Below are 24000 nucleotides of genomic sequence, written 5' to 3' on the forward strand. Positions count from 1 at the left end.
CCATTGTATTCACAGCACTGCCATGTGAATTCTCTCTTATCATCATAACTCTTTGCTCTCACGCGCTGAAGATATGAAATCATAGTTTCTTTTTGGTTGCTGTAGATATCATCTTTAGTCCAAACACATGACTCATTTTGGCGAACTGATAGGTCTAAAAATATTTCGGGCAGAGGTTCTTATTCATTTCTCCTGAAGAGAAAGTTTAACATGGTCTCACTGCAGAGGCCTGGATTTCGTTTTGTAGTGTGGTGCCAGGTCGTTCGCCTGCGGATTCTTCCCGAAGTTTCTGCAGCCATAAATTGATTTAGTTGTTTAAGATGATGGCAGGCTGTGCTTGTCCACAATTGCATTCCAGACATTTTGTCCTGCCTGTGGTCTCTTGTTTATGAGATGATCAATACACAAATGGAGCTTGAATGGGGCCCAGGGTGGCAGCTACAGTATGTGTACATGAACCAGGTCAAACATGTTTCAAACAGGCTGCTGTGGCTCAACAGCTGGCAGGTGTTGAGGTCAGGATGCTGCCTTGAATAACACTGAAGTTCACAAAGATGCAGATGTTGATCTTGTGTAGAGAGGCGAGAGATAAGCACCCTAGACACCTTCAACCCCTGCGCTGTGAGAGATGCTCAGACGATTTGAGGTAGATTCAGGTAATTCTAAAGAGCAATGTTTCACACGGTCCAGCATTAGGCATCTGCACTTTTTAGTTTTTTGTAAATGTCAATTGTAAATTTTCTCAAGTGTTATTTTATAGAATTTATAAATAATGTTTAAGGCTGTCAATACATGCTAACATATTAAATTACTAATGTTAAGCTGTGTTTATTGCCATTATCCCTTAAAGGTCAGCACAAAATGGGCTATTTCTGCCAAGTATTTGATATTTTTGCTGTCAGAAAAACAGTTATCACCTTTTTTTTCAATTTCATTTTTCTGTATCATTTGAACAGAGAAGCTTCACTTTACACTCTGTGAACATTTAGTGATGAATGGGCCGATAGGAATGATCCAAAGTTGCTCGAAGTAAAATCTCCTTACCTTAACTTACATTAAAAATAAAGATTTTTTTGGGACACCAGTGATTTGTAAAGAATGTGATCTAACAAAGCCAAAAAATCTGATATTTTTATTTCGTTTGTGTCTCTGAACAAGAAAACTAATAAGCAAATAACTGACACATCAGATTCCTTTCAATACCACTACGTTTTGCAGCGCTCTCAGAAAACCTGTGGATAAAATTAATGAGCAGGTAGCAAAACGAATGAGAATGGAGCTCAAATAACAAGTCGCTCAAAAATAAGTACCACCTCAAAAGAGCAGCAGCGTTATCTGTGGGTCAGCATCAGCTTGCCCTCTTGTTGGCTCCTGTAGCCAGGATGCCGTGTTAACATTAGACTGACCGCTGTCCTCTGCGGCAGTGATGTGGAGTGAAAATGACGTTTTAAGTAATGGGACATTATTAAAGATGTTTCAGCCAAAAAGAGGAGAAGAAAGAGTGAGAGTGGTTAGTTTACTGATCCGCTGAACGGTTCTGCAGTGTATTAAATGAGGAAAAAAGGGTCGTCTTAAGACGACTTAATCAAATGACTATAGCTTGTCTTAGATCTTGGTTGTTTTGGTGATGTTAGTGGTTTATTGAGTGAGCTCCGTTGCACTTTGGTGGGGAAGCGCCAAACAGACACACATATACACTCACCGGTCACGTTCAGTTCCTTGTTAACACAAATAGCTGATCAGCCAATCACACGGCCGCAGCTCACTGCATTTAGGCCTGTAGAGGTGGTCAAGACGACTTGCTGAAGTGCAGACCGAGCATCAGAACGGGGAAGAAAGGGGATTTAAGGGGCTTTGAACGTGGCGTGGTTGTTGGTGCCAGACGGGCTGGTCTGAGTATTTCAGAAACTGCTGATCTGCTGGGATTTCACGCTCAACCATCTCTAGGGTTTACAGAGAACGGTCAGAAAAAGAGGAAATATCCAGTGAGCGGTCAGTTGTGTGGACGAAAATGCCTTGTTGATGTGAGAGGTCAGAGGAGAATGGGCAGACTGGTTCCAGATGATAGAAAGGCAGCAGGAACTCAAATAACCAACCAGAATCTCTGAGGAACGTTTCCAACACCTTGTTGAAAGTGTGGCACAAAGAATTAAGACAGTTCTGAAGGAAAAAGGGGGTCCAGCCTTTTACTATCATGAATGTAAGTTCGAGTGCATCTCAGGTTCAGGTTAAATTTACTTTTTTATATTCTAACTTATTGTTTTTGAATATCAATTTTCATATTTTTTGGTATCAGCTAACACGCTTCACAAACTTGCTGTTTCTGAGGTGAAATGTGACGAAGCTCTTAGTGTTAAGTTAAAAACAGATGATTAACAGTCTAAACTGACTGTCTTCTCAGTGTAATGATCAAACCTGATCAGTGGCTATTAGTGGTCTGGTTCTGGATTTCTCTAATACAGTAATGGGGAAATAATGAGTGGCAGTGCTGGATGTTGCACCTGCATTACAAACATTGCCAGGTGACTACCTCTTTAATCTGGTGTAATTTGTCCACATCATTTGGGAGGAAGCTCAGTTGTTGTGTGTTGAGATGTAGTAATTTCATGTATTTTAACTTGACCCATAGGGCCCACAACCACCTGTAGCCCCAGGGTCCACAAGCAGGTTAAAGCCCCTTAGATGAGAGTAAATGCTCATTCACATGTACCCAAACGCGCGCGCACACACACACACACACACACACACACACACACACACACACGTACTCATACATTTTAAAAACGGACTGACTTTGTTTAAGAATTAATATTACATATATCCTAAACATTTGTTCTTTCCCCTGCCAGGGCGAAGTATTTCCGAGGCAGGAAGCTGAATGGAGAGTACGAGATCCGCGTGGAACAGGTGGGTTCAACATGTTTAGCCACAGGAATGTTTTAGCCATCTGTGATCACGCTCACAAAGCTGATCAAGCATCGGGGGTTTCTCCATTTCCACTGATCTGAAGCCAGTGGAACTGGTTCAAAAGCAGCAGTCTTACTATGAGACGTTTTGTGGATGCTTGTCTCTGTACTGCCCGTGCCGGTTTACACCAGCTGAACCGACATATCCACAAATGTGCACGTCTTCTGAGCAGCAGCTCCGTCCGACAGTTTAGGACCTCGTTGGTATCACAGATGTGAACTATTAACCGCAGGTAGGGAAAAACGTGCCCAACAGTTCCTTTATAAAGCACTTAGAACTCGATGTTATCTCGCGATTACCTGCTTTTTTCCATGTAAACACGTTTAAAAATGTATTTTCTTTCACACCAGTTTAATGCGCCACAGGCGCAGTTGTAATAACATGTTCTGTTTTCATTGGCAGGTCTGTTTTGCAAACTGAAATAGAGTCAAAGTTGAATATTAAGCCAATAATTAAAGCTTTGCCTTACATTCAGTTCTGACCAATTAAAGTCTGCACTTGAGCTTTTTCGCGTTTGTTTCAATATCAACAAATGACAGCAAATGTAAAACTGTAGAGGTTGTTTATTTCATTCCACAAAACAGGACCGCGTGCAAGAATAACATTTCATCAAATTAAATTCATTATAAAATTTCTTCTGCTTACAAACACAAACAGTATGAACTGAGTTTAGAATCCAGTCCTAAGAGACATTTTTTGCTTGTTTAAATGAGCTAAAGTAAGAAATGATTAATATGGAAATGCACCACTCTGTTGTTATAGCTGACCATAACAGTCGAGGGTTAAACCAGTTATATTTACATCTTTTCACCTGCGCCAGGACAAGCCATGCATACGGTGTGTAGCATTAGCCAGAGTCTAGACACTGGTTATTTCAGTGAGCCGATAACATCTCTCCACGTTTGCTGTACATCTGTAAGCCATTGAGCTGACTTGGTTTGTCTTTGAAAGGAGCTGCTGGGATTTTTATGGGAAAGGAAGATCTGAGTAGGAAGCCAGAAGGGAAAGTTTAAAGGCAGCACGTTTGCTTTGTGGCTGTTGTTGTGGTGCCATCTCTCTGTTTGAGGGGAAATGATGGGAGGTCGGTGAGGAATGAACAAAAGAAGTTGTTTCCAAACTATGGCACCCCAGTCAGACTCAGTAGAAACATGTGGTTAATTAGATGCTTTAAATCTTTAGAGAAGAGCTGCAGCTCAAGTCTCACGCATAAAGCAAGCTTCCCCAACAGCCTACACAGCAATTTGTGTAACTCCCTGTGGCATCAGCCAACCCATTCCAGGTGTCCTCGAAGGTCTAAAAGTCCAGTAGACTTACATATAGTTTGCTATCTAGAGATGTTTTGTGTTGCCAGGGTTACTGACTGCTCCTGATCTAGACATCGATTGTGGTCCAGAAATCCATTTTCTTTTTGCCAGGGAATTTGATTGATTGTGATCTAGAGATCCTTTTGCCAGTTGCCAGTGAACTGATTGTGATCTAAAGATTAATTTGCCAGTCGCCAGGGTTACTGATTGACTGTGATCTAGAAATTTGTTTTCTTGTTGCCAGGGTTACAGATTGATTGCATTCTAGAGATCAGTTTGCCAGTTGCCAGGGTTACTGTTTCCTTGTGATGTAAAGGTCCATTTCCTTGTTGCCAGGGTTACTGATTACTTTCCCTTCAGTGTTTTTATCTAAATTTTGTAAGTCTCCAGTCAAATGCAGTGAAAGAAAAGTGTCCTTATAATAAAGTGACACAGTTTTAGAGAAAACAAAATCACAGAGCTTTTTTTCCATCTGTCCTCTCTCCTGCCCATTAACAATACTTGTGCCTACATGCTTGTCTTGTGTGTTATGCCACCCCTCAGCCCTGCTGCCATATAAGGAGGCATCTGGCTGCTCAGAGAGCTGCAGCCTGAGACCACCCAGAGCAGCAAGAGGCCTTTCTGCAAGGCCTGAGGTTATCCTGAGGACAACAAGAGGGAGAATAAGATACTTTTCACCTAACGCTCTTTGAAGTTCACCTCCGTTTAATAAACAGGATGAAACTGTCATCTATGCTTTCTCGTTCACCAAAGCGTGGTGGGAAATCAAGTGTCTTCAGTTGATTGAAGGGAGATCAGAAGATAATTAGTGCTCAGAGATGTCAATTTGAGAGTTCTTCTACCTTCATGTAGGTAAAAACGTATATATGCTTTCTAATGAGTGAGCACAGCTAGTTTAAGGTGAATGTTCAGCTGTGCACACACAGCATGTTTGGTTGAAAACTTTGGCTGGAGATAAAAAGATGAAAAAGGACAATAAAAAGTGTGAAACTCATTTGAATGACGATGACAACAGGAATTAGGTATTTAAAGTGCTCTGGCCACACGGAGCAGCAGATTAAAAGGGGGAGAAAAGTTGGCTGTATGGACCTTTTTCGGTTTCAACATGGCACCTTAGACAACGAGGTCGAGAGAAAGCACAATGCCCAAGAACTTCTTTGCTACACGTTTAATACCGCTTGAAAATGCAACGTCCTGCTCAGAGCACAAAATACAGCAAAACAGCAGAAGCAGAAAGGACAGTCTCTGCTAGCCACAGGGTTTTTAAATGACAAACGACAAAAAGACACAAACGACAGCGCCAAGTGCAAGTCAAACTAAATAAAATGGAATTTATTGCCTTGGATGAGCAAACATGCTGTGTTGTCAAGGACACTGGATTTCGTGGCGCATACTGTAGCTTATGCTCTGTGATCATTTTAGTGGGTGTATTTAATTATTTATTGTACGGTTTGGAGACTGTGGCTCTGTCTAAAAGACAGGAGGCTGAGCTGGAGGTGGCGGAGATGAAGACGCTGAGATTTTCGTTGGGAGTGACCAGGCTGGACAAGATTAGAAATGAGCAGATCAGAGGGACGGTGAAGGTGGAGCAGTTTGGAGATAAAGCCAGAGAGGCCAGGTTGAGATGGTTTGGACATGTGTTGAGGAGGAATAGTGGATATATTGGGCAAAGAATGTTGGAGATGGAGCTGCCGGGTAGAAGGAGAAGAGGTAGACCTCAGAGAAGGTTTATGGATGTAGTGAAGGTAGACATGGAGATGGTTGGTGTGAAAGTAGAGGAGGCAATGGATAGGGCAAGATGGAGGCAGATGATCCGCTGTGGCGACCCCTAAAGGGAGCAGCCGAAAGAATATTTCATTATTTATTGTCAGCACCGTTGTGTCTTATTGGGAGCAGATTTGATCAAGAATAAACGTGTTTTCTTATTACTTTGTAGTTTTTATGTTTATCAAAAAGCATAAATAAGACAATTTTAAAAAATCTTTTGGTTTTAAAATGTGTTCAGTACCTTAAAGTATAATCTCCATAGAAAAGCGTGTTGAGAATGGGCCACTCTGGAGCAGACACACGAACCTAAACTGAGAATGGGTCAGTACATTTTGAACACATAGTGCCAGTTGCATGGATGAGGATTAATTTTGGACTAAACAGCAACGTCGATGGTGTTTCACCACTTAGCCCATGCTTAGGCTTAATCTAATTCTGAAGGCTATATCTTCTGTTTGAGTTTGAAAATGATCTACTCGATCCGTCTTCCCAGTTTGGTGCTGGATTCTGATGTGACCTGCAGGCCACACATTTCTGAAATTATAATCAGTGAATAATACAAGCACATCAGTGGAATCAAGATCAGCAAATCAGCAAAAACATAAAAACTTCCACTTTCCGTGAGTAGAGTTTGACGGCCCTGATCATTGGAACCGGTACTGCCGTAGGTGGTTCTCATGGCACTGCGCCTGCCCAGTTTAAATGCAAAAAACGTACGATAAAATATAGTAAGTTTATATAAACAATAAAACTGGCCTGTAAACTTTATATAGAGTTTATATTGTTTGGCATGCAAATTTTATTTTACATGGAAATGAAACCGTACTTTATGGTTATTGAAATATTTTTAATTTAGCCCAGGCATGTGGGAAGGTGTTTTGAGATGAAGGTGCTAAATGTTTGTTTGTTTGTTTGTTTTTTATTTTTATTTGAATTGCTTGGAAAGAGATGAAGATGCAGCCCCTACATCAACAACATGCAAATGAGCTGAGCATCAGCCGTATTGTTGATATGAGATGGAGAAACTGCTTCACGTCTATAGTCGTTACACACACACGTCTTGTAGGCGATTATTACAGTGAGTGAAAAAGGATGTAGGTTGAATTAATTGAGTTGGTTGACATTTGTATGGTTTTAAAAACATTAGGCTGCTTCAGGGCACAGAACTAGCCTCCAGCTCCTGCCCGAGTTTTAGACACACCCAAAGCAACATGCTCAAGTTACACCACCAAAGCTGCCAACGGCTGGCGAGGGAAGCGATTCTGCCCAGTCTAAAATGCAGCGTTAACTTAAACAGCGCACACTGCAGATCTTGAACACATAAATATGACACACCAAAAGTAAAAACTCCACCTTACAAAAAGTGAACATGGATTTTTTTCTGTGCTCAAAATATTTTTTTGCTATTTTTGTTTTTAGCAGTTGCAGTAAAACAATTCTGAAGTCTGTAGCCTCCTCAGCACCCCTGTGTCCCACGTCCCTGATCTAGCCAATAGTGATTAGGCAGTAACTAGTAGTTCTGATTAGTGTATTCACCCCAAATTGAATCAGATGCGTGACGTTGTAGAGTCGCCACCTCTTGTGTCGAGCAGAAAGCTTTGAATTGAGTAAAAACATTTGAGGTTGTCTCACTTGTTTCTACCATCATTCGTATTATTCTGAATAAGACTGTCTTCACATCAAGCATTCTTCAATTTTTCCGGCCACAGGGGAATGTTTTTCACTTTATCCTATGGGAAGGGTCCGCACGGTGGTCAGAGCAGCCAGCAGCATCTTTCATTTCACCAGAGTGGAGTGCTCCAGAGGAGCAGCAAGTGAAGAACTCATCGGTAGCAGCGTTGCTGTAGTGAGTGTGTGCATCATGTGAGGATCTCCAGGCAGTGCTTTTATAAAATCATCTTAACATGAACACAGCCTAACTCCAAACTACGAGCACAAAGCAGTGAAAGCTTAAAAAAAACTGAACAGTTTATGGTAAAGTTTATGTAAAACAAGTCAAAGTTCTTTAACTCCTACCAAAAAAGAAGCCTTCATGATTCTTTGTGACTGGGTGGTTGGAAAACTGTGATCCTCAGAGATTTCTACTTGATTAAAAGTGCCTGCACGTCGAGATCCGGATGCCTGGATTTGCTTGTGTCTATTTGAAACACTTTGTCACGATTGGCCCCTCCCAGTACTCCATGTGCTTTTGTTTTGGTCTGGTCTGGTCCACGTGCTTCCTTGTTTCGAGTTCTTTGTCATGCCCCCTTGTTTTCTTGACTCCGGCCCTGATTTGTTCCACCTGTGTTTTCCACCTGTGTCCCGTTATCCCTTGTTAGCCCTGTTGTATTTAAGCCCTGTGTTTTTCCTAGTTAATTGTTGGTCTTTGTATTGTTTGATTTGTTTGATGTACCGTTTGATGTTTGAAGTGTTTTGGATGCTAGTGTGTTGTTTTGGTGTTTTCCGGCTTCCGTTGTGTTTATCCTGTGTTCCTTTGTTGTTATGTCTACTCATCGTTCTCTCCGTGTTGGCACATTGAACTTTGGACTGTCTTGACCAAGACCCTGGCTTTGCCCCGAATCTCCTCACCTGCGTCTGCCTCCTCATCGCTCCGCAATGTTACACACTTAAGCTTTGTTCATTTTCATATTTTTTCATTACTTAATCCTACAAAGGATTCTGTCACGACATATAAGGAGTGTGTGATATGGCAACATGTACAATATGTATCATGATGTTTTCAGACAGACGAGGTTCGCTAGTAGTTTAAACACTTAAATTGGCATCAAAAACGGGTTTTTATTCCACATTTCACATATTGTACTGCACAAAATCCAATTATAGAGGATTATGCTCCTATTTTTGGTTCTTTAAGTGCTTACAATATTCAATAAGCATTTTGTCTATCACGAAAACTGATCATTAATAACAATAAAAGATTATATGTACGTGTTCCCTTCTATTATATATTATCTCTTGCAGCTCACATGTTTTGAAGCTGTTTAGTATTTGAGCAGCAAGTTACCTCAGCAGTAAAGAATTACTCTTATTTGTTCTGCTGAGTTTTGCTGGTAACTCCCTCTGCTGCATGCATTGACTCAATGACCAGTGAAACTCCAGGAAAGGCCTTTACTTTGCTGCAGTCAGACTGTGTAGCTTCAATCAATCAATCAATCAATCAATCAATTAATCAACCTTTATTTAGACTCGGAAGTACATTGAGGGCAACCCTCATTTTCAATGTAGCCGAGCATTTACAAAAACAGGGATTGACATGACAAAGAAAATAATAACTACATTTAATCATTTTAAATTAAAAGAAAATGTAAAACTTCTAGGTAACTTTTATTTTTGCGAGTTTTTGGTTTGCTTTCGTGCGACCGTTTTTGTAGTAGTCTGTCCAGTTTGCCAGTGCCTGAAGCCAAGCACAAAGGTCAAGCCCAATCTGGCATGTACATGGCGTACTGCTGCATGTCTGGCCTGGGATATCTGCTTCAACATATTGCCAGGTTTCTGTTTAGCACAACCTGGCCTGATTTGACATGCTGCTGTCTGGGTCTCCTCTATTTCTCTGGCTCTCAGAACGTTTTATCTGCTGATAAATGGCTAAGATACTGTTCTTTGTCAGAGCTTGTGCATTATCTTAGCTGCTAAGTAACACACTCTAAACCCTCTGTGCTCCATCCAAAGGTGGGACTCTGCAGTTCTTGTTTGGAAAAATGATCTCTTAGCCCTGCAATCGCTTTACATCTCTCTTTTAAGTGGTGTGATACGTTTGCCCATCTAACCCGTGTAAATGCAAACCTTTATACCATATTGTACTGAAAAGTAGGTGAGTGGGAAAACAAACGCTCAATGAAAGAATAAGTGAACCCTGTCAGTGGGTTCAGACCTGCATTACTCAAGCCTGTAACTTAAAACATTTTTCTTACTTTTATTTGAATAGTTTTCCTTCAAGTTACTGAATGATCAGACCTATTGGGACTTCAAGTGGTAGCTTACAGCTATGTCAGAAATGAATCTTTGGTGTATTAACTTTCAGAAAAATATTCCAGAAATGAAGAAGATACTGTAAATGATGTAAATTTGAATTTGTGATTAAGGGCTAAGGTTTAGGGATACGATGTATGTGTACAGCCTCTAGTGTAGAAGAGGTTTTTAGCCACTGTAGAGTCCACTGAAACTAGTTACCTCAAAATCCAACTAATTACCTCTCTTTTCGTTAAATATATATAAAGGTGTGTAAATGTGAATTTTCTTCTTTTTGATTTTTGTTGCTGACCAGTCTTAAGACGTAGAAGGACGGCAACAACCTGGTGCAATGCTGGAGAATAAACGAGCTACAGCAATCAGGAGAGCTGCGCAAATTGCCCAATTAAGACGTTTGAAAGCTCTGTCTGTGGTCATTCAGTAGGCTGATCTCACATTCCTCCTCACTGACTGGGCAGGTTGTCAGGGGAAACATCTGTTAGACAGGCCGGTGACCTCACTGAAGCCTTTCTCTCTGTAGCCAGGGCAAACTGGAGCTTAGCTGAAGTGAGGTTATCCATACCCTTCAGTCCTGTGCCCATAGTGTCTCCCTGATGTGTCAGCCATCTGGGTAGGCATTCTGCGTGACTTCCGAGAGTTGGAAAAGGCCTGGAGCTGCAGGTCTGTCTACTCCAGAGCTTAGTTGAGTTCTCGTCCACCATACGTATCAGCCTTCAGATTAGACTTTGCGGAAATGTACACAATTTGCATGTTGTTTAAATGCAATAAGTCCAAAGGACTTACTTAAGTTACCTGGGTCTCATGAATGTGAGTAAAGAGGGACAGTCTTGACCTTTTTTTAGGTTTTTGCCCAGTTTTCTCCCCCGTTTAGTCATTGCCCCACTATTTAGGTCTCCCCCTGGCACACTAAACTGGGAGAGTGAAGGCTAGTACATGTTTCTTCTGAGACACGTGAAGCGCCACCACATCTTTTCAAATGGCCACTAACGTGAAGTCATTGGGCAGTTCAGCGGGCTTGGAAGAGAGCCTTAACTGCCACTACAGTTACATCAGCTAGCAGACACCAGCTGCCAAAGCAGCGTTTCCCCTACAATGATTATATGCTGTCAGCCGGCTCGAATGAGGTAAAGACATTTGGGAGTTTGGCATTCTGGTCGCTTACTAGCGTTGGGTTTTTATGTGGTATTGCTTAATTTTGAGAAAATTAATAACGTTGTCAAATTTTTTCAGGTAATCTGTTTTCAAATTTAACAACGCACTAAATTCACATTCCACATAGCGTATGGATTCGGTGAGCACGTGGCAGAGGTGAGCTGGTTTGAGCCGAATAATGTGATTTAATACTTGTTAAAATATTGACTTAACATTGAAATGGTACTTGGGCCTCTGATGGTACTTCTTGTAATATTTTTCTTTTTTTTGACAGTACATAGGAAAGTGAGTGATTGTGTTTAAACAGCAATATCAACTTTTAATTTAAAGTGCAGTAAATGTATATATGCAAATCATAATACAGTCACAGACCATTATATACATAGTATCCCACGTTAGGGAACTATAAGTGATTGAATAACAAATAGTAAGTTTCCTGGCCAACTGGTGTTGTGCCATCATTAGTTCAAGCACAAGATACACAAAAGATTTAGTGTTGAATCTGGATGTAGCGTCCACCTCAGGGATCTGTTGATGCCTGTCGGCATGAGCAGTGACAGTGCGAGTAAAACAAATCTGAAAAATCACACATAAGAAGATCATCACATGTTTCAGCAGCAAGAATTAGCTGAGCGGAGTTAAAACCAACTATCACAGACCACAGGACAGCGAAGTAATGGATCACATGAGAATACTGGTCTGACGGGGAGCGATGAGGCGGACGCATGTGCTGAGGTAAGCGACTTTTATTAAGGGCATATCCAGGGTCATAGTCGAGACAGTCCAGGTTCATATAGCCAACACGGACAGATTGGGGGGACAGACAGGACATAAACCGGAATAAACAGCAAACAGAGACCGAGACATCAAACAAAGACCGGCAAACACAGGGCTTAAATACACGGAACAATGAGGGACAGGTGAACACAGTCAGGGGCGGAGTAACCAAACAGGGGGCAGGACCTAACCCAAAACAAAGGAGCACATGGACAGGACTGGGAGGGGCCAGTCGTGACAGCCGAAACTGCTCGCCGCTTTTTCTTCTGTAGAGCAAAGATCTATTTGTACAGAAAACAAACAAAAGCAGACCATATAATCAACTGTTTCTGTCAGTAGAAAAACAGCCTTTTCTCCTTCAAATGAAACTCAGTTTGTACACATATGGCAAACGAAACTGGGCGGAAGTGTTTATTTTATAAGAGCCATAATGGAGCATTAGGACGGAAGAAGAACAGAGTGGAAAACAGCTCATTCGTGACCGGGTCTGAGTGGAGAGCTGAGAGTGGCGTAAATACAGGAAAAGCTCTACATCATGTGGAAAGTCTGTTCCTGATGGCTGTAAGTTGTGAGTTCATTACTGATCATTTGCCCACAGAGCATTTGACATTACAGCACTGCGTTTGACGGTAAACACAGAAGATGCACACAGAGGCGTCGGTGGTGTTTGTTGATCTCTGATCACATGACTGTGAAAGGCACCTTGCCTTCTTCCACCTAAAGACACCATTAATTTCAGCACCAAAAATACCTTCCAGGATTCCAGCTGAGCTTTGCCACCGCAGAGAGAAGCAGCGCGCGTGTGTATGTGTATGATTTTGTTACTGTGTTATGAGATGGGGACGTTGGACGGCACATCTGCTTCCATGCATTAAGTAGAGCCTGAGTGATATATCGGTAGGCCAGTGATAACATTAGCTGACATTGAGATCCTGTGGTGGCGGCACGGTGGTGTGGTGGGTGGCGCTGTCGCCTCACAGCGAGGAGGGCCTGGGTTCGATTCCCCGGCCGGGTGGCCAGGGTCCTCTCTGTGTAGAGTCTGCATGTTCTCCCCGTGTCTGCGTGGGTTTCCTCCGGGTTCTCCGGTTTCCTCCCACAGTCCAAAGACATGCAGTCAGGCCAATTGGACATGCTAAATTGCCCCTGGGTGTGAGTGACTGTCTGTGTCTGTCTGTCTGCCCTGCGATGGACTGGCGACCTGTCCAGGGTGTATCCTGCCTTCTGCCTGAAGACTGCTGGGATAGGCTCCAGCACCCCCCGCGACCCTGATGGAGAAGCAATGGGTGGATGAGATCCTGTGGTTATATCAGTATCGGTGAAAATCTGCCAAGAATTTAGTTTCTTATTTTATAACCAGCTCCAATTTGAAGGAAAACTACGCTTGCCTTACAATATACAACACTGCGCCAAAGCTTCTGCTGGTACTGCTCCGTTTCATCCACATCCATAGAGAATGTGCACAAAATGAACACAGTACAGACAGAAGGCCCCGTCCCGTCCATATCCTTATCCATATTTAACGTTGAGCATAAACGAGCCTTAGAAAGTTGCACATTCTGCTTCTTACAATCCAAGTGATCCCAATAACACTGTTCATTTTTAATGTCCTGTCAAACTCTCGATCACGTGGCCTCACCATTCCCTCTCAAAGGATTCCTAAGGGGCTGTTCCATTACTTTATTAGCTCAAGTAAAAGATGTTAGATGAGCCCTGGAAAGGGACCAAGTGAACACAAGTGTCGACTTCAGCAGCAGAACTTGTCCAGAAATCATTGCGTCCTGACACGATGACCTGAGCCCCAAAAATAATGCTGTGCAAAGCTGTTGATAAGCCACAGCAGGGACCTACTTTAAAATGCCTAATATTTCTAAACGATGACCTTCAGTTTACTGGGATTTAGATGGCAAACTACTCCGTCTCTTAAGTATGACTGTTGATACAGCTTCATCACTCTACTCAGCTAACTTTAGCACGCTCGAGGCTACATGGCCAACAACAGCAGAAAGAAAGGTGCGATGGCATGGCTGTACACAAAGTTTGTAACCAAACAAAGCAATTATTCGCAAGTTTCGCAGTGAACAAATGCATAAATTACGGCCCCTTCTGCTGTGAGTGGCCATGTTATGTAATGTAACTGTGACACATATCTTAGTGGTGAGTGGAAGGGCAAGGATAAGACAAGAAAATATCGAGCCTTTGATTCATCGGTCCAAAAACCGTTACTGGTGTTAATCATTTCTCATTACTGAATTATTAACATGTTCATTTTAAAAGCACTTACTGGGTTTCATAGACTGATGTCTCATTTTTTAGCTGCGTGATGTCGAAACAAAAAGGTTATATCAGTCAGGCGAATGAGCAGGTTTTGCTGAGGGTGAACTGTGGTTTGAGAGAGAGAGCACAAGTTTATTGCACGCTATTCTTTCTCTCGTGCCTGAGATCAGCCTGGCCTCTGCAGTTGAGTCACACACTCCAAATCTCCTGGCATTCCACAGGACAGATAGACCGCATGGAAACAGCGGGAAATCAAATGTATTATCTAATGCTGGCAGTAATGAAAAGATTGTGTCAAGACCTTATGAATTATATCCCGGCCCAATCATTTCAGTTGCCACTTATGACGTAAAATCTTATTGACTGAAGTCTGAAAATGAAGATGTTTATCTTGAAGAGGTTGATAACGAAGGAGTGCAAGAACCAAAGTGTACTCGAATCGCATTGTAGAACCACCACCATGTTTTCATCTAGCTGAATCAGTTTTCTTCATGGACAGCAGTTTAGATGTTCTGATTAAAGAAATGTGTGGCAAGGTAGACGCCTACAAGCTGCAAGTCTGGAGATGACTCCGGTTTAGCTGTAACATGTAGTGAAATCACAAACTACAGCTAATATTATGAGTACATGAGCGTATGAGTTTGATGTCTATATCTAGTGCGTTATCTATAGATTACAAGGATGTGGTTTGTTTATTTTTAAAAGTCCCAATGTGCCCATTTCTTTTCTTTCTCTTGTAAAAATCACAAGAAGGTGATTGTCGATGTCCCTTCAACGTGTTCTGCTCTCTTTCTATCTCTCAGCATGCTCAGCTTCACTTTGGTTCAGCCAGCTCAGAGGTCTGCCACTAGATGACATCAATACAGATACCATTGCTGGTTAAAGTGGAGGGAAAACAGTGCGAGGGCATTTGTCCCCTGGATTCCTTCCTGTTTTCCTTTCCCAGTGCAGGAATGGGTCCAAAAGCAGTCTGAATGTGTTAGCCTGACTGTAACTATGGCAGCCTGAATCTGGTCCTACTCTCTTGCCCCATGCTGATGCAGTGCTCATCCCTCGACCAATAGAGTTGACTGATGTGACTCATTCTGGGCTAGAGAGCCAACAGGGTTGACTGATGGTTCCCTTTCGTAGCATGCCAGCCAATGGCTGCTGATTTGAGGCTCCAGAGTTTCTCTCAAAAGAAAGGCCCACTCTCTGGTTATATCTAGTCACAGAAAATGTCAGCGTAGGCTTCCACTGAGGGACTGTGTCTATGTGCTGCCTGTGTGTGTGTGTGTGTGTGTGTGTGTGTGTGTGTGTTTTGCATCTATGAGTGGGTGGTGTGCATCTCTAAGATGCTCTCTTGGCAGAGGGCGTGAAGAGGAGTGCACAGATGTTGCTTTCAGCACTGTATATCTGTGGAGAGGAGCTGAAACAGAAGAGGGCCAAGTACATGTCCTTGAGGGACACCATACAGCACTATTATTGATTTCAAAGAGATCAGTGTAAGAAGTTCTTCTGAAATATGATAATGTTAGATATTTCACAATAGAAAATTGGAAAAGAGATGGGAAATTGTTTGAGGCAGATTTGCCTGATTGATTTTGGTTTGATAAAATATAAAAGTGACCCGACTTACCTTACTTCCTGCTAGTTATCACACATAGTAAAACGAAACTTGATACTAATGTACGATACATATAACATTTGCTAATCTGACTTAAGTTTATGCTGTCTGATTGTTGTATATACAACAATACTGATACATAGGTCATCTTCAACAATAATTCGTCTACTGTTATCACATTCAAACCGCTAAGATTTGCATGATGCTGACTTCTTTTTTTCGTTCTATCTTTTCTATTTGCGTCTTGTTACTTAGAAACTTATCTAATTGTCATTGTGAGAATTGTGAATACTGCAAAATGACATAAAGGAATGCCATAAAAACATATACTGACTTATAGGAATAGAGCAAGACTGAAATGGCAATAGAGATAAACTAAATGACAGATACATGACTTTTTACTAACTACTAACTATATACTCTGCTTCACAGATTTTGTGACATACTGTGTATATGAAAAATATTTCATAGTGATTTGTCAAGAATATTAGACTACAATCAGCTTCAAAGTAAAAATGATCTAATCTTTAAAAAGGCAGAACTAATGGTCAGCAAAACCAGGTGCACATTGACCCTTTTTTCTATTGGATAATCTGCATCCTTTTAAGATTTTATGAACATATGTTCAATGCAGGCTACCAGCAAACATTCAAACAGCTTGTCTACAGCTTATGTCACTGTGACTATCTTTGTCTTATACCAATATTTACTGTACTTTAGTGGACTAGCTTTGGAGAGTTTAATCTGTTTGGATTTTACCCTCCTGAGTGCAGTGTGGGTGGGAAAGTGACTGTGTCAAAGCCCAAAAACACCCCAGAGAGAGCTCCCATCCAGTTTCCCTAACCTTACTGAATCATATAAAAGAGTTATATGACTATAGAAAGTAGTCATTCTGATCAAAGTGTTAGCAGCTGTGTTTTCTTGCGCATAGTATTCAGTTTAGTGATGCATAAGTCATTCGAAGTTTAGAAGTCTCATGAGATGATATTGCAGGTTGTTAATGCCACACCCTCCTGATGATACTGCTGCTGTTTAAATCATAGACATGGCTTCTCCTGCTTTTCCCCTTTACTGTATCTTATATTAACAGTCAAACCTCGTTCTCTGCTGTTATTGTTTGCTGTGTGGTGTCGACCTTTTGAGTCTTGGTTCCTCTCAATGTTTCTTCCTACATTTACATTTACAGCGTTCAGCAGACGCTCTTATCCAGAGCGACTTACAAGAAGAGCTTTGTCTGTCTAGAGAAAGTGTCTCTGCTAGTTACCAGTAGGTCAGAGAGAAAGACGGTCCTGAGCTCAGATACTGATAGAAACACAGTCACTGATACAGAGAGAGAAGGAGCAGAGCTGAACACAGAACTCTGAGCCATTCAATGCAGTACAATAACAATAAGATACAATACAATAAACTACAATACACTACAATACACTACACTACACTACACTACACTGCAATACACTACACTACACTACAATACACTACACTACAATACACTACACTACACTATACTACAATAAAACACACTACACTACACTACACTACAATACACTACACTACACTGCAATACACTACACTACACTACACTACACTACACTACAATACACTACACTACACTACACTACAATACACTACACTACAATACACTACAATACACTACACTACACTACACTACAATACACTACACTACACTATACTACAATAAAATACACTACACTACACTACAATACACTACAATACACTACACTACACTACAATACACTACACTACACTACACTACACTATACTACAATAAAACACACTACAATACACTACACTACACTACAATACACTACACTACAATACACTACACTATACTACAATAAAACACACTACAATACACTACACTACAATACACTACAATACACTACACTACACTACAATACACTACACTACACTACACTACAATAAAACACACTACAATACACTACACTACACTACAATACACTACACTACACTACACTACAATACACTACACTACAATACACTACACCACACTACACTACACTATACTACAATAAAATACACTACACTACAATACACTACACTACAATACACTACACCACACTACACTACACTATACTACAATAAAACACACTACAGTACAAAACCCTACACTACACCACACTACAATACACTACACTACACCACACTACACTACAATACAATACACTACACTACACTACAATACACTACACTACACTACACTACAATACACTACACTACACTATACTACAATAAAACACACTACAGTACAAAACACTACACTACACCACACTACACTACACTACAATACACTACACTACACTACACTATACTACAATAAAACACACTACAGTACAAAACACTACACTACACTACAATACACTACACTACACTACACTACACAGTGCAATACAATAAAATATAATATATAAGTGCAGCTTATAACTCGGTGCTCATTTAAGTGCTGTGTAAAGAGATGAGTCTTCAGTCGATGTTTGAAGACAGCAAGAGACTCTTCCTCTGTCGCTTTTGTTTTGTTCATTGGGGGCTTGGACCTTGACTTGATTTCACTTGACTTCCCTTTACCATATTAACATTCTTACCTATTTTGGTGGTTTTTTGTGTATTGTGTTTTGTAAAGCTGCCTGCTGATACTTTGAAAGTGCTGAAGACACTGTACAAATCTACATAAGTGAAGTTGAGTTGAGATTGATGTGCTCTCAGGGTGTAATTCTGTAAAGATATTATAATATAATTTCACTTTTCTCTTATAATATTCTCTTATAATATAATTTCCCTCTAAAGGTTTTTTCTGAGTCTGAGCTGCATGTCCCAGACAAACCTCCTCCACACTCCCACTGTGTGTAATTCTCTGAGTTTGATTAAGTCATTAGGGTTGCCTGGCTACAGTTCGTCACAAGGCCTTCACCAGGCTGGGAGGCAGCGGACAGTGCTAACTCGATTTGGGCTGCTCCCTCCCATTAAGACGCTCTGAAACGAGTATTCTGGGAGAGTAATATCGCTGTTTCCTGCCTAAGCTGTAAGAACAGTGTCCTGTATGTGGAATTTAAAGCCACGATGTGTTTTTCATTGTGTAACACATAACACAGTTACATGTACAGTCATTATAAATTATAGATGAATTATTAATATCTTTAGTCACTCCCTTTGGAGGATCGTGTGGCTTGTTTACGAATGAAAAAAACCAAACCTGTGTATATGTTTCGTGGAGAACCTTGCATTTTTCAAGCATTCTCATCAAATCTCATCAAATCTTTTTCTAGGCTGAGTTTTCAGAGATCAACCTGGCAGCCAATGTCAACGCTGGGTGCACAGTCGACATCCAGGTTACACGAGGAGGCACCAAAGTCGTCAGGTAAATGCTTAAATATAAAGATTTAACACTTGTTTATTACATTCATCAGATCATGAATATGTGCTGACCACACAGGTCAGAATATGTGCTGACCACACAGGTCTTCACCCCGCAGTGCAGATACGCTTTAGATTTTTTTCATTGTAGATTACAACTGCTAAAATAATGCAAATCTTGCTGGTGCCCCTACGGGACTTGTAATATTACGTTAACACCAGCAATGCATTTTATGCCATCTCTCACATTGTAATAGCCTGTATAGGGGCAGTCGTGGGCTGGAGGTCAGGGAACTGGTCCTGTGACCGGAAGGTTGCCGGTTCAATCCCCAGAGCCAACAGTCCATGACTGAGGTGTCCTTAAGCAAGACACCTAACCCCCAACTGCTCCCCGGGCGCCGTGGATAGGGCTGCCCACCGCTCCGGGCAAGTGTGCTCACTGCCCCCTAGTGTGTGTGTGTGTGTGTGTGTGTGTGTGGGTGTGTGTGTGTGTGTGTGTGTGTGGGTGTGTGTGTGGTGTTTCACTTCACGGATGGGTTAAATGCGGAGGTGGAATTTCCCCGTTTGTGGGACTAATAAAGTATCACTTAACTCTTAATCCTGTTTTCTGTAAAAAGAAAATATATGACATCCAAAATAAAAAAGTCTTTCTTTCATGTTTTATTTCTTCCATTTGAAATGCCAGCTGCATTTCATGATGATCACAGAAACTGTACAAAATTACTTGGAATAAGACTTCATTACATTAACATACATTAGCATACGATGTAAATTAAGAGAGTTAATATATAACCATTTAAGAGGCTATTTATATATGTAACCATTAAACCTTTTTAAACCATTTAGCTTGACAATAAGTGTGTTTTTGAGAGTAAAACCACCATATATCATAGAAATAGATGCAAATTCATTGAAACACACCAAAAAGTAACAAGAATTTCTTTTTTGTGGAGCTAATTGTATACACACATACATTGGCCTGAGAAGTGAACACTGGGCACTTACATTATCCAGTTGCTGTGTATATTCTGGAGCTGAGCTCATAATTGGTAAATTTAATAAGCTAATGTGGTGCTTACTGCAGAGCCTCTGTTTTTCGCATTGTGTGCTGCTCTGTGGCTGATTACTCATCTTTACAGGGCCATGACGCAGCCTTCTTGTGATCACTATGAGTAAAAGCCACAATCAGAAACTCCAGAAAGTGGCAAAGAATTTGTCGTTTAGTCTGAAACGCTAAGAGGAGCATAAAAATGCATAGATAAACCTTTGAGTTACAGCATAAAGATTCAGTAAAAAAACAAATATAATTGGTTGTCTGTCAACAGTCTAACTGAGGAATTTGGTCACCGTTCTTGCTGGGTTTCCCATTGGGTTACCTGAACAAGCAGCGTCCGCTACTCATCCAACATGAAAACCAATATCCTTCATTTGTTTTTGAGCAAAAAAAATATTTACCTCTGCCTGCTGCTGCAGTTTATATAGCAAAGTCCTTTTTTCCTTCCACATGGTTAACCGGATAGCATGAACTCTTAGAGATGCTCGATTATAAAATCAGTCGGGATATAAATACCAAAACACACACACACACACACACACACACACACACACACACACACACACACACACACACACACACACACACACACACACACACACAACTACCCACTTATCCATCCAGATCATTATCTCTGTCACTTATCAGTGTCCTGTTAGTGCATTGCTGTTGTTACTGCCCATAGAAACATGTTGCTTTCCTAACAGCTGTACTGCATTGAACCGAATTCACTTCATTCAAGTTAACAATGACCCCCCCCCCCCCCCCCCCCCCCCCTCGTAACCGTTTCATGTTGTGAGCTACAGTGGTCTTTGTGAACATTTCCCACAAATCTATAGTCGGTTCCTTAACCATTTCTTGGACGTCTTTACCCAGGATGTGCACGAAGTGTGATCTACCTGAACATTTCCCAGTGTGTTGCAGTGGTTTCTGAAAAAAAAACACTTTTAATCAGCCAACAAAAAGTAGGGAACCCATTATAGCCACTATTTAGATCAGAAAGGATCGGTGTATTTTTGGACTGAAGACAATTTGTTTTAGCCTAGTATAGATGGAAAAAGTCTAAATCAAACGGCTGAAATGGAAACTTTTCAGACGAGCAAGTGATAAAAATATCCTCTTAACATTAGCTACTGACATTAGGCAATTAGAGTTACATGCACTTTTCTCATGCCCCCCGCTCCACGGACCGTCCTAAATCACGCTTAGCCAAGGAATGGATTAAGTGGCAGCTGAATACACATTTAACTCTTGAACCATATACCCCAGCGTTCTCCACTCACTGTGCTGTGTTGCAGATATTACAGGAACCATCTAAATGAAGGATGGGCATCGGACAGGTTTGCTCACCATCTGCTACTTTTATGAAATACAAATGTGAACCTCTATGCCTGCACCTACAAACCTGTTAGCCTGCTGGCTTTTTACATTATTCCTTATGAGTAGCTGAGCTTATCCTGTTAAACCTCAGTATTATCTTTTGAGTCATTTTGTCCTTTCTGTTAAAACAGCGAGTGCTGGGTGTTATATCATCTATGCCAGCGACAGGGGGCTGTTCATGCCTGTTAATTGTTCTAGGTGCCAGTGTTTTGGTCAGGTCAAGGAGAAAATTCAGTGAAAAGCGTTAAAAGTTACAGGACTGTAAAGTGGGACAGTCTTGTATTTGTACTTGTATTTGAGGTTAAATAAGTGTATTATACTTTACTGCTACAAAGCCTAAAAGTCAATGCATTAAGACTGTAACTGAGGAGTCAGAGATTAGCTAGAACACTGAATCAATATTTCTCTATTCTCAGTGTTAACTTGAACATGCTGGCACATCATCCACTGAGAAGAAAAATCTCCTGCAAACAGCCACAAATTCATCACCATTTACCGCTGCATTGAGGAGTTTAAATGTTGGTCATTTTAACCATAAAATAAAATAATATAGCATTTCATCAATATGACTGCAGGACGGCCTGCACTGCCCTAGGCACAGGAAGGACGCTGGAGGCAGGGTTGCAGCAGCCATTTCAACTTTATTTTCATGCCAAACAAAAAGCTGCCCACTTTTCAGTCCTCTGTCTGTCTGTCTGTCTCTCTCTCTCTGTCTCTCTCTCTCTGTCTCTGTCTGTCTGTGTCTCTCTCTGCCTCTGTCTCTGTGTGTCTGTCTGTCTCTCTCTCTCTCTCTCTCTCTCTCTCTCTCTCTCTCTCTCTCTCTCTCTCTCTCTCTCTCTCTCTCTCTCTCCCTCTCCCTCCCCCTCTCCCTCTCCCTCTCCCTCTCCCTCTCTCTCTCTCTCTCTCTCTCTCTCTCTCTCTCTCTCCCCACTCTCCCCACTCTGCTCTTTTTAAAGGCACTCAGCTCAATATCAGCTGGCTCCCATTAAGGGCAGTGTGAGCGCCTGAGCCAGGAGGGCAAGAGAGCTTGCTGCTCCACCTCCCCACACCGCCCCCAACTCCACAACTTGGCCATCAAATCAAACTTAAGTCAAAGTAAAGTGGCCTCGGTGCTGGACTGGAGGAGGTGCCCAGAATGCGGGGCTCAGGACTCCACAGGACGTCCACCACTCCCTCGCAGCTCTCCTTCTCTCCCTGCTGTCCTTGCAGGGTTTCGTCCTTGCTCGGAGTTCTCCCCACCTTCCTGCTGGCTGTCAGCAGAGCCCGAGGGACGGGCACACAGCACAGCGACTTTAATAAACAGATTCTGGGATTCTGGGTCTGTTAACTGCTGCTGTCTTACCTTGCAGTATTTGCCAATACGTATATAAGGTGTCACTAGATGGCCCTGTCAGTCCGTTAAACTTTTGAAGGTATTTATCACTGCCTCAAAGGTCCAGTAGCTTTTATGTAATTTTAAAAATCCCCGTCAAGCACAAAAACAGCTGGACAAAGAAGCTATAAATAATTTCAGTAAGTCATGTACTTTTTTGTGTGTGTTGTATTTCCATAGCTTGCAGAACACACACACTCATCAGCGTTTTCAGAGCATTATCATGTTTTTCATGCGTTGTATACGTAGGGCCCATGATTTCATTCAGTCAGAAAATCAAATGAATATGAAAATAATCTTGCAAGCATCATACACGTTGTTAATCTTGATTATCTTCATAGGCTCTGCTGAAGAGATCACGGGCCGCTCCAGTTTACTACTATAGCAGAACTCTGTACAGAATGAGCTGGATAATCTCTGGAATATTCGGCCCCAATGCAGATCCATTACATCAGTAATAAACTGATTACGTTAATTGCTGATGTCACCAATGGGCAGGACAATGGCCTCTCAACAAGTCATGTGTTGTCAATCACTCTTTCTCAGAAAGTAGAGAGTGGCAGGAACAGCTCTCTTTTGAATCCATGACCATTTTACATAATAATATAAATATCTGGTTTCATAGAATTTCAAAGAATTGGAGCGAGGACATTCGTTTAGATGTGGTTTACATGGTTTGAGCATGAAGACAGATTTTAAATGATATGAGGTTAGTGAGATTGCTGGTGGGATTGAACGAGTTAGCATTCTAACGTTGACAACTGATGGGTTATGAAAAAAAAATGAAAGCATAAGAAGCATCAGTTTGCATTTTAGTCTCAATGTATGATTCAAGATTGGGTTAGTGTAGTGGGTATATAGTGGTTGGTATAGTGTAGTAGGTATATAGCGGTTGGTATAGTGTAGTGAGTATATAGTGGTTGGTGTAGTGTAGTGGGTATATAGCGGTTGGTGTAGTGTAGTGGGTATATAGTGGTTGGTATAG

At 41.4% G+C, this 24000-nt stretch overlaps 1 protein-coding gene across 1 annotated transcript in view; it reads left to right on the forward strand.

Annotated features, from left to right (window-relative positions):
- The window catches only part of syn3 (synapsin III), a 163790-nt gene that overhangs the window by 33377 nt on the left and 106413 nt on the right, over positions 1-24000 (forward strand). The window contains exons 3-4 of the mRNA XM_037542375.1: positions 2850-2907; positions 19122-19213. Of these exons, the coding sequence (XP_037398272.1) occupies positions 2850-2907; positions 19122-19213 (150 nt within the window). The remainder of the gene's footprint in view (positions 1-2849; positions 2908-19121; positions 19214-24000) is intronic.

The sequence above is a fragment of the Pygocentrus nattereri genome, chromosome 11, assembly GCF_015220715.1.
Source record: "Pygocentrus nattereri isolate fPygNat1 chromosome 11, fPygNat1.pri, whole genome shotgun sequence".
NCBI classification, from domain to species: Eukaryota; Metazoa; Chordata; class Actinopteri; order Characiformes; family Serrasalmidae; genus Pygocentrus; species Pygocentrus nattereri.